The sequence below is a fragment of the Osmerus eperlanus genome, chromosome 1, assembly GCF_963692335.1.
Source record: "Osmerus eperlanus chromosome 1, fOsmEpe2.1, whole genome shotgun sequence".
Taxonomy (NCBI): domain Eukaryota; kingdom Metazoa; phylum Chordata; class Actinopteri; order Osmeriformes; family Osmeridae; genus Osmerus; species Osmerus eperlanus.
The window spans coordinates 14,816,144-14,834,230 of NC_085018.1; the positions used below are offsets into that span (position 1 = coordinate 14,816,144).

General features: G+C 44.3%; 3 protein-coding genes across 4 annotated transcripts in view; 2 read left to right on the forward strand and 1 right to left on the reverse strand.

The window, feature by feature from the left end:
* Positions 1–7: 7 nt before the first annotated feature.
* LOC134021434 (uncharacterized) lies at positions 8–3,980 on the reverse strand. The gene is made up of 3 exons (XM_062462286.1): positions 3,842–3,980; positions 959–2,139; positions 8–742 (listed from the first exon to the last, which is right to left on the reverse strand). The coding sequence occupies exons 2-3, from the start codon at positions 2,012–2,014 to the stop codon at positions 383–385; spliced, it is 1,416 nt and encodes a 471-aa protein (XP_062318270.1). The 5' UTR covers positions 2,015–2,139; positions 3,842–3,980; the 3' UTR covers positions 8–382.
* A 2,489-nt stretch (positions 3,981–6,469) lies between these two features.
* On the forward strand, positions 6,470–15,221 carry si:ch211-253b8.5 (dysbindin). Of its 2 annotated transcripts, XM_062462359.1 has the most exons (5): positions 6,470–6,816; positions 11,971–12,160; positions 14,358–14,507; positions 14,609–14,752; positions 14,940–15,221. In XM_062462359.1, exons 3-5 carry the CDS (start codon positions 14,390–14,392, stop codon positions 15,200–15,202), a joined length of 525 nt encoding a protein of 174 aa, XP_062318343.1. In that variant the 5' UTR covers positions 6,470–6,816; positions 11,971–12,160; positions 14,358–14,389; the 3' UTR covers positions 15,203–15,221. The 2 variants fall into 2 exon arrangements, with proteins under 2 accessions (XP_062318343.1, XP_062318333.1); XM_062462349.1 differs by lacking the exon at positions 11,971–12,160 and having other exon boundaries at positions 6,473–6,816.
* Positions 15,222–15,877: 656 nt separating this feature from the next.
* Positions 15,878–18,087, forward strand: part of LOC134017217 (cadherin-like protein 26) — a 6,030-nt gene continuing 3,820 nt past the window's right edge. The window contains 5 exon segments of the mRNA XM_062456663.1: positions 15,878–15,966; positions 17,014–17,136; positions 17,314–17,463; positions 17,613–17,654; positions 17,656–17,755. Of these exon segments, the coding sequence (XP_062312647.1) occupies positions 15,931–15,966; positions 17,014–17,136; positions 17,314–17,463; positions 17,613–17,654; positions 17,656–17,755 (451 nt within the window). The 5' untranslated portion in view covers positions 15,878–15,930.

The following is an 18,087-nucleotide window of genomic DNA, read 5'->3' on the forward strand; positions in this document are numbered from 1 at the left end:
GAATTTTACACATATCTTTCCTGAATGAACTAAAGTAATACATTTTAGGTGACACATTCAAATACATCAAGTCATTCGCCGAACAGGATGCTTTAAAATGCAACCAGAACCGTTGCTTAATCCTAATAATCATAACAATAAACATATCAGTAACTATAATGTAATATTCATTTTGGTTATTGTTTTTATGATGATTCTATTTGCTCCTAAATTACATGAAGAGGTGAATCGTGAGTGGGTGAAAATTGGAGTGATCCTCCATTCTATCTCTGTGGAGTCATTGTCTCTGTTTTATGTAATTCACACAGAACAGACTAGAGTGAACGAGGTAGAAAAACAAAACAGCATACAGAACTTATTGTTGGTTTGGCCTGAATGAAGCTCAGTCTGGACAGGTAGCTCCCGGGCCGGGCAGCTCTGGGGCTGACCAGCGTCTCCTCCTCTTGGGCTCCAGCCCTTCACCTGGCCTGCCTGAAGCACGAGGCCGGTCCTGGGCAGGCTGGGGTGAGGAACGCTGAAGGGGCTCAGACTCCTCCTCCGCCACACTGGCTGGAACATCAGGTCCCTGGGAGGATGGGCTGGGGCTGGGGCGAGGCGCTGGCGTGAGAGCCAGGCAGATGTCTCCCACGCTGAGCTGGTGGCATCGGAGGCCACACAGACGAGCGGTTCTCTGTGGGCAGCAGGAGGACCAGCCACGCCCGCAGACGAAGAACGGATACTCCACAAACACATCCAGCAGCTCCTGAGGGGGGACCGACCGTTAATGACAATGGTGCACTTCCTACTCTGTCCACCAGGGGACACTGTTCTGTATATAGCAAAGTATATCAAGTCACGCAACATGAGACATTCTAGAGATCAGTGTGGGACTAAAAGAAACGTATTGGGATGGATTGTAACTGGTTAAGGAGTGCTTATTGTGGTCAGCCTGTGATGTGAGGAAGGCAGCCGTGTTTACCTGAGAGAGCCCTTTGTGGAGCAGGATGAGGAGGCGTGAGAAGGCAGGAGAGGAGGAGGGGGAGATGTGCTGCACCGTGCAGGAGCTGATATGGAGCTCTGGACTGACCTCTGACCCCAACTGGAAGTCCTCTGTCTGCATGTCCTCGACCCTCTTCAGCCTGCCGTCCCTGAGCTCGATCAGAGAGCCGGCCGCAAAGTGAGGAAGGAGCCAGGGAGCCTGGTCGGAGGGGGAGGACCGGAGGACTGAGGAGGGAGGGGGAGAAACCATGACATCTTTTGCTGTTCCTAAGGTCCAGTATTGGTCCACTGACTGATATGAAAGTGCTGGTGCGGTGGCACATTTGCTTGACGCGGTGCTGTGTTTTGTGTCGGCCAGTTTAGATAGATCATAGACGGGTGAGGTGAAATCTAGATTCAGGTGAGCAGGGCTTGTCTCTGTGATCGTTTGTGTTTGCTTCCACTGTTTCCCTCTCCTTCTCATGTAAGTCTCGTTGGGCCTCCCTGAGGGTGAGGGCATCTGTCCCCTGGCACCCAACAACTCCAACCTGTAGGCCAATCCCGTCCCATGTGGGTCCTCTGTGGACGTGGCGATTGGTCGGATCTTTGTGGTGTGGCGTGGGTGGTCTAGGGGCAGGACAGATGTGGAGACCCCCCTGGGGTGTCCCATGTGAGGGGATGGTATAAAGGGAACTTCCAACCTGGAGTCCACTGCAGCCCAGCTTCTGTGGTAAAAATCTCTCCATTTCTCCCATCCGTGACTATCTCTGACAGGATATGGGATGTACGGTTTGCTTCTGGTGACCGTGTTGGACTGAACCCAGGGCTGGTAAAAAGTGGTCACTGGATCAGCCATGGATGGAGACAGGTCTAGGTATGGAGTGTAGAGGGGTTTCACCCCATTCTTGCTCCTGCCTGCATGTTGGCTCTTGTACGGGTAGGGCACCTTGAAGGTGGCGACAGGAGACTGCTCTGGTTCTGCCTGTCTTGGGTCCCTCTTCTTGGGTGGAAGCCTGTCTCGGACTGGGAACAGGGTTGGGGCTGGTGTGCTGCTCATTGGTCCAACTCAAGCGTCACTCGCACAAGCACTTTTTAAGATCGCTGAAGGCATTCTGTGGTCACATGACGTAGGGTTCCAGTTGATTTCTGCTGAAGCGTCAGAGTCAAATTGCCTGAAGTTGTCTAAAGAGCAGAAATATAGCTATAATGTTACAAATATTCCACAGTTTTAGAGAGTGAAAATGCAAGCAGATTGTTTAGATTGTACTGTATATTTTATAAACTGCGTTTACCAAGGTTTCACAATCTAATTTTCCATCCTGCTGTCACCCCCGCTATTTCTTTTCTCTTTCTACACTGTTCACATTGACATAGCCTCCCCTCGCTCAACCTCCTGTGGAGAATCATATGGTTACTATGCTCTCAAAGTCTCCACATTCATTTCTCCAAGCGCCTTCAAATTACAGCCTTTCGTGGCACAGAACAGACAGCTCTATAGACATTGATTGATAGGCAGCTATAGCCTGAATGTAGGATTTTAATTTCTCTCCTTCAGAAAAGTTACCATGGTAACAAAATATGTATACGCTATAGGGGTTAAATAAAGAGTGGTCTAATAAAATGTTTAGACTGTGTTTGTATTTGAATATCAAAATGAATAGTGAACCTGGCGTACATTAACCAGTTTTAAACTGGCACACTTGTAATACGTGTGTACCTTTTTTAGTTGATCAACGTTCTTCAGAATGTTAGGAAGGAAGAAAAATTATTAGTTTGATACGGCCTCATAAATGATCATCTCTCACCTCAAGCATGCCTTGTTTTTAGCTCTGTTTTCCAGATCATCAGGTTATCTCATGATTCACATACTCGCTCGAGTTCAGTGGCATACATATTCAAATCCTCACATGCTCGTCATTCAAACGAGCAGCAGGGAGGTGAGAGATGAAAGCGGAGTAAGGACTTTTACAGCACTCTGATGCAAAGCTTTGGCCAAGGCCTCCATTATGTCATCACCATGCCACCACAGTCAACACTGAGTGAATGAATCGAGTGACTCGAAGACTGACACATCTCCCAGACAGGAAGGATTGCTCAGGTAACATCCATCATCGTGTGTGTAGTTGGAAGGTGACTTCATGGAGCGGGGACAGACCACACCCTCACATGGAGACATGTTCAATTTCACACAGAAGGCCCCACTATCCAGGACAGGGCAGGGGGAAGATAACAGATAGTGATAAGCGGTTGGAGCTAGTCTTATTTAGGTCTAGTGCTGTACTGACAGGGGACTGAAACTGAAACTGCCTGATAAGTGACCGACCTGCTACATTAACAAAGTTGATGACTGAGGACAAACACTCACAGCACACCTGAATGACCTTAAGAGGCTATCATTTCACTTCACCTTGCAGTGCATGTCATTATGTAAATGGTTCCATACACTCAACTGTACACAACTGTGTTGCTGTTTTGTGGTATTATAATGGCTACAGTAAAGCTACTGCACAGCTACAGTATAGCTCTCTAAACAATTTACTTTGTATCAAGACTAGGACATTTTGCAAATCTACGCAGCATGGCAGCCTGTTTCCACAGTACAGCTCATTAGCCATCATTCAAACAAGACTCCAGAGTACTTTCAGATACTGAGACTGTTCTTCTGTCATGTCCCTCTCATTTCAGAATAATACATTTTGTATTTATAGAATAGTTTGTCAACAGATACACTCCATAAATGGTCTTAAAGCAGCATTGGTTACAGAGACTGTGTGTCAGAGAGACTAGACGAGAGCTAGTTAAAACACCTCTATTATTAAACATTCACACTCATGGCGTTATCACTCATCAAAGAGCGGTGGCCAGGCCAGCCCACCTGTCTTACCTCCGGGTCCTGAAGATGAGGCTCCTTGGCAGAGCAGCCTGACTGCAAACTGAATGGAAACATCCAGACAACATCACCAGACGGTGTCTATCAGACACATTCTCTCTTCTCCCTCCCACTCTTTTACACCCCCACTCTACTGTATCCCCAGCCCTCTCAAGCAAGCTGATTTGATGCTCTCTCTTTTCCTCTTTCCTCTCTCTGTCTCTGTCTCTCTCTCTCTCTCCCTCTCCCTCTCTCTCTCTTTCCTTTTTTCCTCCCTCCCTCCCTCCTGCTTTCCCCTTCCAGTTCTCTCCCTGGCTGTATAATTAGACATGAGACTGCTGTGCTACTCCTCAGCTGATAGTGGGCGTCTGGCTGCCTGATGGCTTTGGCACTCTTCCCAGCTGTGGTGAGGGCGGGAAACTGTAGCTTCCACTCTGCTAGGCACACACAGCACACACCTTTAGTTTTCAGGGCTTCTCCACCAGCTGGAAAACCAAACCTTCTAGGGAATATAGGGGGGGCATGTGCCGAAACTGAAATCGGACTCTGAAAATAGCCACACTGTCAGTTATTGAAAAGTGTTTCAGTTGTTGGTTCTCATAGCCTTTTTTTCGAGCCTAGTTTTCACATCCATCACATTTCAGAGAGAGCAACACATATTTTATGTCTTGGACTGCAAAACCAGAAGAGGATGATATTCATTGTACAATTTTCCCTTGGATTTAGTAATTGTCAAAAGGTCAACTCTTAGAGCTAGACTCAGCCATAACTGTTTACTCAAAGGCTTTTTCAATTACCACTGGACAAATAAAATAGATTTCCTCTCTTTCTCCCATTTTGTGGCTGTGTATGCCCTTTCTTATTATTCAACCTCCTTTAACAAAAGCAGAGGTCACAGCCTTTGATTCATCAGGGAGATCTTTCTTGTTCACTCTCATCAACGCTGCAGACTCCCAGGGTGAAGCCCCGGCCATGAGGAAGACATGCCCACACACACATCAAAGAGGTGAAGAGTACTTCTCCTTTTGAGTCACATCACGCTTCCTCTGCCCACACACACTTTCTCATGCAGTACACAACATGTCAAGAGGCAACGGCTTTGTAGTTACTACCACAAGCGACACTTGGCTGACATTTAGGAGGAACGGTATCGATACAAACGACCACATTGCCTTCTCCCTCCCACCTCCAAACAGACATCATCTCTTGCCGTCAGCTTCTTGCATTTGCACCCTGGCACCGGTGCCAGCATCTGTACAAAGTGTTCACACCAACAGGGAAGAAACATTAAAGTGGCTGTAAAGCTGAACTGAAAATGAGTTTCAAGTTCTTCACATCACAGAAGAATGTGTTGTTAACTACCCATCCAAAAACACAGACAAGTATGTTAAATTAAGCTTTGAAATTGTGAGAAAATCAGCAGTCTTCTCTGCTTGATACTAGGGGGGCTTGTTGCCTGCAGGAGCTGAAGCTCCGCCCCCTTGAATTTATTGAATTTAGCAACAACATCAACAATTAGATAAATCAATAGCAGATATCAGAACAGACCTACCTGCAGTCTCTGAGTGTTTTAGGTGTTAATTACTTTGTCTTTGCGTCGTACCAGCTGACATAATGCAGGTTATATAAACCGTCTGTGATCTGACGTAGATAGGTTGCTGTGACGTATATAGGTGGGTTTTGCCCCACCTTAAAAAAACCTGAGATGAAAACTGGTGAGAAACTGTTCGAATCGACGGTCTAACTCCACATTTCAGTGCGACAAAGTTTTAGAGCTTTGCATATGCTTTCAGAAACTCATTTCACACTTATATTATGTACTGAGAAGCAAATCATGGAATTTGCTTTACAGCGCCTTTAAGTCAATCATCAAGTATTTTCTAATGAAATGTTTTCTCTCAGATGCTCTCATGGAGAAATATGTGTTGATAATACTGTATATTGTATGTCATGACATACTGTAACCCACCTGATTTGTCTAATTCGCTTGTTGATGTGTTGAATCAAAAACCTACAGAAAGATAGCTCTTCAGGAACAGGGTTGGAGACCCCTTCTGTAATCTGAACACCGCTGCTGTAATAGTTCACCACTAGGTGGGGTTCAAAACATGGGTATGGTTCAGCCTGACCATGAGAAATGTCTTTCATTCCAACTGAATGTTCTGAGGAATTGTATCTCCTGGAAAAATAATCCTTATGATATAACATACAGAAAACAGAGTGCGTTTTATTCATTGAATTGTAAACTAATCTAAAACTAAAACTATCTAGACAAACACACTATACAGAAAATCTCAACAGAATAAACAATTTTTGTGAAATAAGAAATGCTTTTAACTAAATTATAAATTAACCAAAGTAACCAAAATAAACCTTTTATCTGAGGAACTGTATGTTCTGTTTCAGACAATCCCTCCTTAAAATTGCAAGGCTTTTCCTTACAGGCAACCTTGTAACCTGTCACATTGAATTTTTGGGACATCACTTGACCCTAAGAGTGAGATAGTGCTGGGGACTCACAAAGAAGAATAGCAGAGGAGAATAAAAAATGTTACACTATGTTACATAAAAGCTCCCTTCCCTCTCCCTGATGAAACCCTCCCAAACTCATGTTGTGCTCCACCCCTATAAATAGCAAGTTGGTACACTCCTCCAAGCCCTTACTTACAGACCCCATCCGAATGGTTTAGTTTACGGCAGTGGGAAGAGGGAGAACACTGGGGCAGCAGACAGACTGTGTGACAGCTGACTTACTTTACAACACCTTGAGTGAGTGTTTATCCCAGGACAAGAAAGAAGAGCAAAATGAGCTGTCCTTGTGCCTAGTGTCTCTACTGAACCTCTGGAGGGCTAAGCGTCACTGATCATCTCTCTCTGGATCTGTGGGTGTGAAGTTTCCCTCCTCCTAACCTCTGATCTGAGAGATCCACCTGGGCTCTACAGGACCATGAGCGCCTCAGCAGCCAACCTCCACAACAAGCGCCTGCCTTGTGAGTACCTGAACTCTTTTATTCCTTTCAACAACTACTTGACTATTTGTAATATGTGCAGTATGCCGTATTTGATTGGTTTCATAGAGTTATTGCTACATCATATTGTTCCCTTTTATTTAGAATTGGAAAGCAGTATGCATAGTTGGGAACAGTCCTTTCTACTTCTGGCCATATGAGGCTCCACTTGCTGACAAACACATTAAATATTAATAACAAAGAAATACAAACCAAAATCAAGCCTATGATCAAGAGTTCCTGTTGACTGTTGATATTGCTGTAATTTATGTCTAGTAGTCAGTCTGTCAGTCTGTCTCTATGTTTGTATGTATGTGGGTATGTTTGCATGTACATGTATGTATGGCATGTATGTGTGTATGTAAATGTTGTGTTTGTGGTTTGTAGCTTAAATATACAAATGCTGAAGAAGGGAACAGCTGTTCTTGATGTTACTTGGGCTGCCGCACACTGGTGGAAGTGCTGTGCTGGCCAAATAAAGGCAAGAATGTTGAATCATCGCTAAGACTTTTGTTGCCTCATGCCTTTGTCATCAATGGCATTCAACTAAAGCATGTCTGAAATGTACACACGCGTTGTCCTGGACAGAGGCCACATGCACTGTACTGTACATGTTCTCAGACACAGTCTCTGATTCCTAATGGGATTGGGTGTCTGGCTTTATAAAGACAGATTGGCTACCGTAACAATGTGGACTACAGTGTCCTAAAGGCGGTCCTAAATATATAAATGTGATTTGTCACAGGTAGGCCAGCTAACAGGTTTGGGAGGTCAAATTGGACCATGACTGAGAACAGCCGTGTTCCATCTGCTGTGTTGAGCAGACTCTGTGCCCCTCCAGCAGGCTCTGAGTGAGGGACAGCGGCCCAGCGGTGTGTGGAGGCTGGAAGGGCAGACAGCTGTTGCCAGACTGGTGCAAAGCTAGAGGACACAATCGGAATCACTTGGTGAAGGAGCTCTTTGTCTTCCTGGCAACAGATTAGACATGCACGACACAAATGTGATCAGATATTTACAGCAATCAAATTCGAATCCCTTGGTTTCACAATTTTTCACAAAAGTTCCAGTCACTTCCATTTGTAACAAGATGGAAGGGTTACATTTAATATGCTGTTGTAACTATTTGGAACCAAGTCTTTTGTTCATGGACAAGTTGTCCCTTATTAGGGAGTAGTAGTGTGACTTGATCTGGGATCTGTTCTCTGTCATGTAGAGATTAGACCAGGATGTGTCTGGTGGCAGCAGTGTCCTCCTGTCTGCCTCCCTGCTTGCTGGGAGCTGCATGGACAGCAGCTGATACCAGTGTGCTTAAGGAGTACCGTCACACATGTGTGATTCTGAACATTCCAACCGACTATTTTCCGATAGACAAAAACTATATGACAAACGCTATAGTATGGCTTCAAAATTTACAATTAGGAGGCTAACAAGTAACACTAGCAGGTAGTAGCATTGCTACGAGTATTATGCTAGGTTGCTAGGTAACGGAAGCTAACTAAAACTAGCTAGCTTCCGTTTTGGAAAAATAACTCACTCCTTAAAAGGTTAAACGGAGCCAGACACCTACTGGGACAGACATGGACCGCTAACAAACACATTAATATCAAGGAGACCCAACAAACCTGGGATTTGTGGAGATTTCGATTTTGACACAATAGGTGCTCATATCTGTTCAGATGTGTAGCCCTCAAGCCGGAGTTTTTAAATGTTGTAACTTTGTTTGAATATACCGAGGCCATCATTTAAGAATGCTGTAGCGATGTTGTTATTAATTGATTGATTACGCAAAAAATATCAGTTGCAATAATTGAATTAGACTACGGATGCATTGACGTCCTCCTTTAGATTACCAAAGTCCAATGCATCAAAGATGGAAAATACATCTGAGTGTGTCAGAAACTATTTGATACAGGATATTTTTTCTGCATTTTTTTATTTGCCACTGAAACAGCCAACAGCTCCTGCCATTTAACAGCGCTCCGTTGAAACAGCGGACAACAGCTGTTTCAGTGGGGTCACCCGTGTAACATGCCTAGTAAAACCAAATTTTGGTGAATTAAAAACACGTTTTTCTTGCTTGATGTTGTGTGAAGGTGGCTAAACAGCCACCTTCAACATCCAAACGTGACCGTGACTCACTATGTGGTGGGAGTTGACTGGCCATCTTCCATCACCTATTCTCCTCCCTGCATTCCTCTAACCCCTTCCCTCCACACTGGGCTATTCCTCCTCCTTCACAGTGATGGCAGACTAATCGAGACGGCTAAGCTCTTTGTATACCCAGACATGTCTCAGAGCAGTCTAGTCACAGGCCAGGCGGAGGGCAGTAGGACAAGACAGGAGGCTGACCCACAAACAATGCTATTGTGAGACTTGGTTAAGCCGAGGGAAGGAGAGGGTCAACACTGATGTCACTGGTGTTTACTGTGGAGAGGGATGGAATGGTGTCAGGCTGTACTTTGCCCCATTACAGCCCCCCCCCCCTCTCTCTCTCTCTCTCTCTCTCTCTCTCTCTCTCTCTCTCTCTCTCTCTCTCTCTCTCTCTCTCTCTCTCTCTCTCTCTCACACACACACACACACACACACACACTATATCTCTTCCTCTCTGTTACACGCACACATGCACAAAACACTCTGATTCAGTCACACACATACCCATCAACACTTACCATCAATAATTTAGTCCAATTGGAGCCAGGCCTAAATGGGGTTTAGGATTTAAAAAAACAAGGGACTGCAAGAGCCCTAAATACAAATACAAGCCTCTAGTTGTTTTTTCTCCATGGTTCTTCTATTCTGCAGCAGATGTGTTGTTTACATTAGCAGACTCTCCTGCTAACCCCTTCTCTAAACAGAAGAGGCATTTCCACTGGTGCTCTCACACCGGCTTATGGCTACAAGGTCTCATATTTTTTGTTTCCACCGCAAGGAACAGCCCCAAAGATGTCAGGGACCTGTGGCCTTGTGTGTAGGTGTTCTGGGCACTCGGGTGAGATCGGGCCGTGGGTGTCTATTTAATTTGATGGCCATTGTCCCTGTAAAGTAGCAATATGAAAGTCATCAACTAACAATTATCGAATACATTTGAGCATCACGGTGGAATGTGATGTGTTATAATTAGGCTGTTCAAAAGCGACAGTGTTGGCAATATTTTGGAGCCGCATGGGCCACAGACTGCACACCACTTCTTTTCTTTCTGTCTGTCTTTCTGTCTGTCTGTCTGTCTGTCTGTCTGTCTGTCTTTCTTTCATTGCAACTGTTTCTTGCATTCCTTTTGTCTTTTTGTTTTTTTCCCATACTGCAGAATTCCCTTCTGGTCCTGTTCTTTGTCTTTCCATTGTATGTTCCTTCTCTCTCTGGCCAACCTCTCCTCCCACATTCCTTTTCACATATTCTCCTCAGCTCTCCTGTGTTCCTCCCACTCACCACTTCAAGTGGAGAAGTGGTTGACATGAAACTGAATCCCTCTCCCCTCTCATGCATGTAAGCATTAGTCTGACCAGCATGTCTGCGGGTAAAGGACAGACAGCCTCCCCTCCTGGCTACTCTGAACACAGGGACATCATTGTCAAGGCCCTTGTATCTGTTTGACCAGGAGCTTCTGGCAGTGTGTGGTGCTGTGCTGCACTGTCAACACTTTCAGTATGGTGTTGCATGAAGTCTGTCTTCTCATCTCTTCCACTGTCCTCCCTCTGTCTGTGATGTAATTGATGTCCTAAACTGCTAGGAATATAGCTCTCTGAAATAAAAAGGTACATCACGTTCCTTTGGACACTGTTCAGAACTCTCAGCTTAGTTGACTAGAATACTTCAAACGGAATCTGGCAATTTAGCCTCCAGTCACTCTTTCTATAGAAAGGAAGATGTTAATCTATGAGGAATTTAGTTGAAGAGGAGCTATTTATGTTGGGAGGCTCAAAACCAACTTCACAAAAATGGGAGACCACAGTAACTCTTGTTTCTGGAAAGTTGACTGCTCATGTTGTGTTCCCATACCTTTACATGTATAAATCTGTCAAAGGTCTACAGCACGTCCTCTCTAGTACGTGTTGAAAGCTGTGTGTTTTACTTGTGTATTCATTTAATATGTAATTCAAAATACTTCAAGTGCAAGAGATTCTTGATCCATTCTTGAATAGACCACATGGAGGCTTATTGCTATCTCCCGACACTACTCTGCAACCCCACAGAACGTTGTAACTTCCTGTCTCTGGCTTCATGTCCCCAAAGTCGAGCCCAGTCCCACTCCCCAACACCAAGGCTTTTCTCCATCTCTGAAAGGCCCTTTTCTGTTCATCCCATCAGTGTGGAGGGTTAGGGTTTGTCTTTCTGTGGGCGGGCAGAATGGGCACGCTGACACATCCGGCTCTGTCTGTCCTTCTCATTTGACACATCCAGCTGGTACCGAGCCCTAAACACTGACCCTTTCTCTCAGCTCCAACAACCTTCCCTCAGACTGAGGGGTGGAGGGAGGGAGGGAGGATGGAGGGAGGAACAGAAATGATCGGGGGAAGAAGTAGGAGAGTAGAAAAGACCCAAACAAGAAAGTCCTTCCAGTAAGTAAGTCAGGTCAACTTTAAGGCCATCAGAAATGCTATTCTTGTGTCCTCCAGCCCTCCTTATGCCTCCTCCCATTTGAAAGGCCACACTGTGCAGTCTGCTGGCAGTCACACTGGATTGTGGTGGTGGAGGGGGGTGGAGGGGTGGAGTGGTGCAGAGACCGGAACAATGATCTCATCAGTCCGGGAAATCGTGGCCTCACTGTGTGACCTTATTTTTTCTTCTCTTGTTTATGGTCAAGCTATTCAGAGGTCACAGAGGCCAGCTCTGAGTTGCCCAGAGCTATTGATCAAGGTGATTGGATGGTGAAAGAATGGGCTAGACTGAGGAAATCAACCTGAGGTCATGCATACTACTTATCCTCATGCATCCCAAATCTGGTCCCTGGAGGTCTTTAAGTAAAATGAAGCAATAAATCAATATTTATGTTAATCAAAGTCAGTGTTATCTTGTCTGTGGGATCAAAGGTATAAACTGAAGAAGAACAATTATGCTGAGATATTTATACGTTATTATAACAAGACAGTAAAACCATCTGGTCTGACCCCACTGACCCCACTGTTGTATGTGTTACAGGACATACACCAATCACACACCAGCCTAAAACCCAGTAGAAACATGTTCTCAACCCTGGAAACAATGAAAAGGAAGACCACAACAAATGAACATTGTTTCAGTTATTAAGATGACTCTTGATGTGCGCAGACCCCATTTCTCCTGTCATCTTCCTGAGTCAGCATGGCATGACAGTGGCACATCTGATTGTGTAAGAGAGAGTCACTCTCATCTACTAACCCACTTCAGGATGCCAGCCTTGTTAGCTCAGATCACAGAAACCCCCCCCCCCCTTCATTTGCCCCCCTCCCCAACAAGCTCTGTCGACACTCCTTCAGTATGTTGGGGTGTCATTATGTTCTTAGCTCCAGGACTACCAACTCATCATCCTGTCTCCAGGCCGTAGGAAAGGACAGTTCACTCTGAGCTTGTGACAGTGTTTGACTCTGCCGTGACCCTTTATTGCGTAATCCTAGCTTCATCGCTCACATCACGCCAGAGTGACAGTCTCTTTCTCTCTGCTGGTTACATGGAGCCCAGCTGTGGGTGACATGGCCTTTTCAGGCCATGGGCGTAAATGGGTATGAAAATGTGTCATTAGGAGTAAGATTTGCAAAGTCAGAAGAGTAGAGTCAAGACTGGTAAAGGAAACAGCTTTTGTAAATCAATGTTTCACCTGTGTTACATTGTTCATGGGTAGAGAGAAGAGGGAGCTCACAGCCAGCCTTCCAAGAGCTCCAGAGGCTCAGACAGTCTGTCAGGCTGGGGGAGCAGAGCTGCTGTGACAGGCCTGTCCCCTGCTGACACTACTGAGGTCTGGTTGTCCCCTGCTGACACTACTGAGGTCTGGTTGTCCCCTGCTGACACTACTGAGGTCTGGTTGTCCCCTGCTCACACTACTGAGGTCTGGTTTGGGGAAAGACAGCAGACTGAGGGGGTCTACCCTCTTATACAAAATAAACTGCCTTCCTTTTGTCCAAAGCGCCACCACATGTTACTGTGAAAACAATCACACCAATGATTACAGAGAACATCGGACCTCATCAAATACAAATAAAACCTAGCAAAAATTATCAGTGGTTTTAGCACCTCCCGGTTTTTAGGAGACTAAACCTGGAATTCCTGATGCTCTTTTCCCTGTTATTGTGTTGTCCAGACCTCTCCATTTTCTAAGTAGTTCAGTGTGTCTGTGCTTTTTATAGAACTACCGTTTGAGAGTGATTGGTGCACACATCACATGCCAGATAATCTTTACATTATTCCCAATTTAGATCAGGCTTAAAAGCTTCATCCAATTAGCCCAATCCCTGCCTGTAGACTCTCATTATACCTGAATCCCGAGATGTTTTTTTCAGAGGTGGTCAATATATGGATGTGCCAGAGAGACAGGATCGTGTGCTGCAACATGCTAACAGAACTCTGCTGAAAGTCTAGTCAACCTTGTTTGATCCGTGCTGTGTGTGTTCAAGGGCAGGCCTCACTCAAACACCTTTAGATAAACTCTAGGGTATGTCCAGTTGTTCATATGTATACACACCATGGTGTTCAAAAGATTTGTTATAGCAGTACAGTTGGTATCAACAACAGGGAATGGTATGTATACAAGAAATGAACAGTCTTTGGAGAAGTCCATTATAAAGCGCAGAGCAACCTTGATGTTGACACTAAAGTTGAAGTGCTCTGGCGTTCTTTAGATCTGTTGTTCTAGAACCTTCTGTTGTTCAGCTCTGGTGTCACACAGCAGTCACATTCCCCCTGGAGGAAAACCCTGCCACTTGGTAGACAGGTATTCATGGATAGTTTGGGCTGTATCAGTCCATCCAGCTTGACTTGTTTTCTGCATTCCTCCTTTTACTGTTTCATCCCTCTACTGCACCCTACCCTTTATTTATTTTCTGTTTTCTTAAAACTATGCTGATGATGTGGAAAATGGGATTGCTTGACATCCTAACAATATTAACTCCAGGACTGGTCTGCTGTTATGCTGTAAAGTACATTGCCGTACATTTCTTTATCTATGCATAATGAAAACCTTACAGTAGTAAAGGTTAAAGCAATTATGATAAGTTACATCTGTGTCCTGTTCAGGAATAATACAGTGTATCAGACTAGGAAACTGTGTGCACATACTTTATAATGAATGAAAGAGAACACACACAAACAAAGGCTTTGTAAATCATGTGGGTTGAACTTCCCAAACTGGTCAGAATTATTTTTGAAATGTCTGGGACACCAAAAACACGAATGTTGATCAATTCCATTTCAGTCAATCACCGCATGTTGTCCCGCTACAGACTTCTGTCCACAGCTCAGTGGTGGCCCCTTTTGGTCTCAATGTGCTCTGTTCCTGGAACCCTTTGTCTGAAGAAAAAACCCTAACGGGCCCATTTTGTTGTTGTGGTTGCCAGCGGAGACAGAACTTTGTCAGAGGGTCACAGACATGGATGCAGCGCAGCAGCTGAAGCTGAGAGAGAGACAGCGCTTCTTTGAGGAGGTCTTTCAGCACGATGTGGATGTCTACCTGTCCTCTGCACACCTGCAGGTTGACTACAAGAGGCGTGAGTCTGGTCCCATGCAAACTAACACACACATATAGTTCAGATGTCTGGAGTCAAGAGCCTGTGACTTGTATAACATTCGGCTCCATCTCTCATGTTAGCTCCGCTTGGCAGTGTGTCATCCATGGAGGTGAATGTGGACATGCTGGAGCAGATGGAGCTCTTGGACATCTCAGACCAGGAAGCCCTGGACGTCTTCCTCAGCTCCAGTGGAGAGGAGGGGGGGCTGGCCTCCCCACTGCCAGGTAACTCATAGAGACTTTCTACTAACAGGTAACAGCAGGCTTAATAGTCTGATGAGGGTCTACTCTGAATAAAAAAGACAAGAGTAACTATATTTTAGTAGGGTACGATATTAAAAACATTTTGGCTGCAAATTGGGGATTTGTTTGACACCAATTTATAAAATAAATGATTTCTATTTTATCTCAGTTCATGGGATCAACAACAATAACCATGATGGCATCATCAAACGTGGACTACATCGATGCATCCACAGCAGCTGTGATGGAATGTCTCGCGTGTCCTCCACTTCCTCTACTTCATCCTCCGACAGCCAGAACGCCAATAAGGATGGAGGGGAAACCCCTGTTGTCCAATCAGATGATGAGGATATGCAGGCTGACAGGCTCTTACTGATGGACACTTCTCCAGGGAAGGACAATGAGAAGGATCGGCCCGTACTGTCTTCATAAACATTCTTTTCACAAGCTGGAGAACAAGAATGGACTGGTGCAACTGAACACTAAAAACACCAACATTTTCCATATATACTCTCATTACTGCTCTTCATTTTTACTCTTCTTTTCTCTTTGTTTTATATGATATATTGTCTGTCCTACATGGCTTCCACTTTGTAAATAATAGAGGAAAACTGCTAATGACTTAAGCATGATTTGTATTGCATCTAAACAAAACAAAATGTTGTTAAAGACTTACTGATACTGAATTTGAGTTTGAAGCACTGTAGAAGTAGCCTTTTTCTTTTCCTCCTCTGAAGATTCTCATGTTTCACATGATATGTTTTTACTGCATAATTTATTTGTTTCAGCAATAAACAGAAACTACATTGCATTTTTTTCTCTCTGACGGTGACTGCTTATGGCTCACATATCCTAGCCCTAGACAAACAACTAAGGTCCCTGTGCCTTTTGGTTAACCTTGAGGCTTGTACCTCAAGCAGCAAGTTGCTCCTTTATCTGACATCCTGAAGAAGAACGTTGCTCAACTGCTTTCACCACACATACACACAGACACACATAATCCCCCTGACCCCACCCCCCTCCCACGCATATACATTTGCATATAGGATACAGTGAGGAACACAAAAGGCAGGGTTTCCTATGTCTTGGTTCATTGTGACAGATACCTCTCCACTGGCAGGTCCTGGAGAACAGATCATCTCTGTCATCATCGCTAGACCATGAGAGCTGGACTGTTCATCTCTCTCTGCCTCTTGGTTAGTACATGATATTTAATTTAACATTACCAGCAATCAACAATTGGTCTAAAAAAAATCTGGAGTGTGTACATAGAATGTGTACAACTCACCCGGATACAGTATATGTAAATGTTCTTCTAACATGAGAATGTACTACTTCTTACTTTTAATACTTAAAAACACAATTGTGTGTGGCAAAATGTCAAAGAGGTACACAATCTATATTTACTGACATTGTAAATTGGACTGTATACCTTTGATCCAGGTGTAGAATTTAAATAACACAGGCATACAGTACATGCAATGCATGAATAGTATATTATAATATGACAGATTATTGAGTTTATAACATCAATGTAAACACTATGTTTCATATCATGTCATGTAGGGGGTCAGGTTAGGGAATCGGGCTAGTAATCAGAAGGTTGCTGGGTCGATTCCAGGCCGTGTCAAATGACATTGTGTCCTTGGGCAAGGCACTTTACCCTACTTGCCTCGGGGGGAATGTCCCTGTACTTACTGTAAGTCGCTCTGGATAAGAGCGTCTGCTAAATGACTAAAATGTAAAAAATGTAGATGTAAATGTCATCCTATGCTTCAATACACTGAGCTTCTCCAATATGGGCAGGTGTGCTTCACTAACCATGAGGAGGTTCACATTAATTTAATCTTTTCCAATTTAGAGGGCTTGGCTGGGTGAAACATCTCTGGGTGTCATACAAAGCTGTTTCATAGTGTCATGAGAGTAGAAGGTTTGTTTGTGTCGTCAAACAGAAACTATACCATCCATGTCAGGAGATGCATGCTCAACTCAGTCTGAAACTGTATCAACGACCATGCAACACCATTCACTTTGAACAAATTAATCCAAGTTTGTCAAGTGGTTGTCAACTAAATTAGATAACACATTTTCATGTTATAAAGTTGGAGTTAGAAACCGGAAATAAAAACTGGTTGTGAACAATGATGTAATCCACCACCTGCTCAAGCAGCAAGTAGGTCTGTAGGGTCTCCTTACTAACAGGGTTTACTTCAAGTTGAATAATCGGTCAGTGGGGTCCCCAGGTGTGTAGGCTGGCCTGTGTCACTGGCACGGCATCCCTGAGACGCCAGAAGAGGGCATGGATCATCAACTCGTTTGAAATTGAAGAGGGCCACCCTGGGCCCTTTCCCTATGAGCTAGGCCAAGTAAGTACAACAACAGTCACCTGCTCCGAAGCTTGTTTCATCCCTCAGTACATTTTTTTAAACATAAAAAAATTGTGAAATACATTTACTCAAATCTATTGAAATACGATGCATTTCTCCATTCTCCACATGCTGATTTTGCTAAACTAAGCTTTCATGGAATAACAACGGTCTTAGATCCAGATTGAACGAACATACCGTGTGCAGTTTGAGCTCATGGGGGAAGGGGTGGATAAGGAGCCCAAGGGACTCCTCTCAATCGATAAAGCAAGTGGAACAGTGCTGGTCCACAAGGCAGTCGACTATGAGGAACACCAAAACCTGAGGGTGAGCACATACACAGTCTGACAGATCACTCTCACTGGATCTCACAATGTCAACAGTTACAAACATTTGCATATTTTTCACTGCTCGTCGTACATTCACCTTCAAATCATTCTATTCATGGTTTCGTGTGGCACATGTTCCGTCTACAGCTTACATTTGAGTCAAGGAAGACAGATCAAGCCATTGATACAAAAACTAGGTGTTGAGATTGGCATATTGGACATCAATGACAATCCACCACTCTTTCTGAGAGGCGTGTATAAAATCGACATTGGAGAGTCAACCCGACAAGGTAAAGAATGCAAACATATGCCAAACTGTGTTTAATAATACTGTGTCGCCATAAGGGAGGTGACATGGAGTTCCTTTCAATGTCACATAGGTCCTATCTACTCTCTGTCTTGGCCATGATAAAGACCAGCGAGGTTCACCAAACTCAACGTTTGACTACAAAATGGTGTCTGTGTCCCCCACAACCGGCAAATGCTGAGTTTTTCATCAACAACCATGGCTCAATCTCCTTCACAGGCTGCTTGGAATATGAGGCAAGTTATAAACCCACAAGTAAACTATGGAGGACATACAAGTTAGATTAGGTGTTTATTTCATTCAAATGTGATTGCA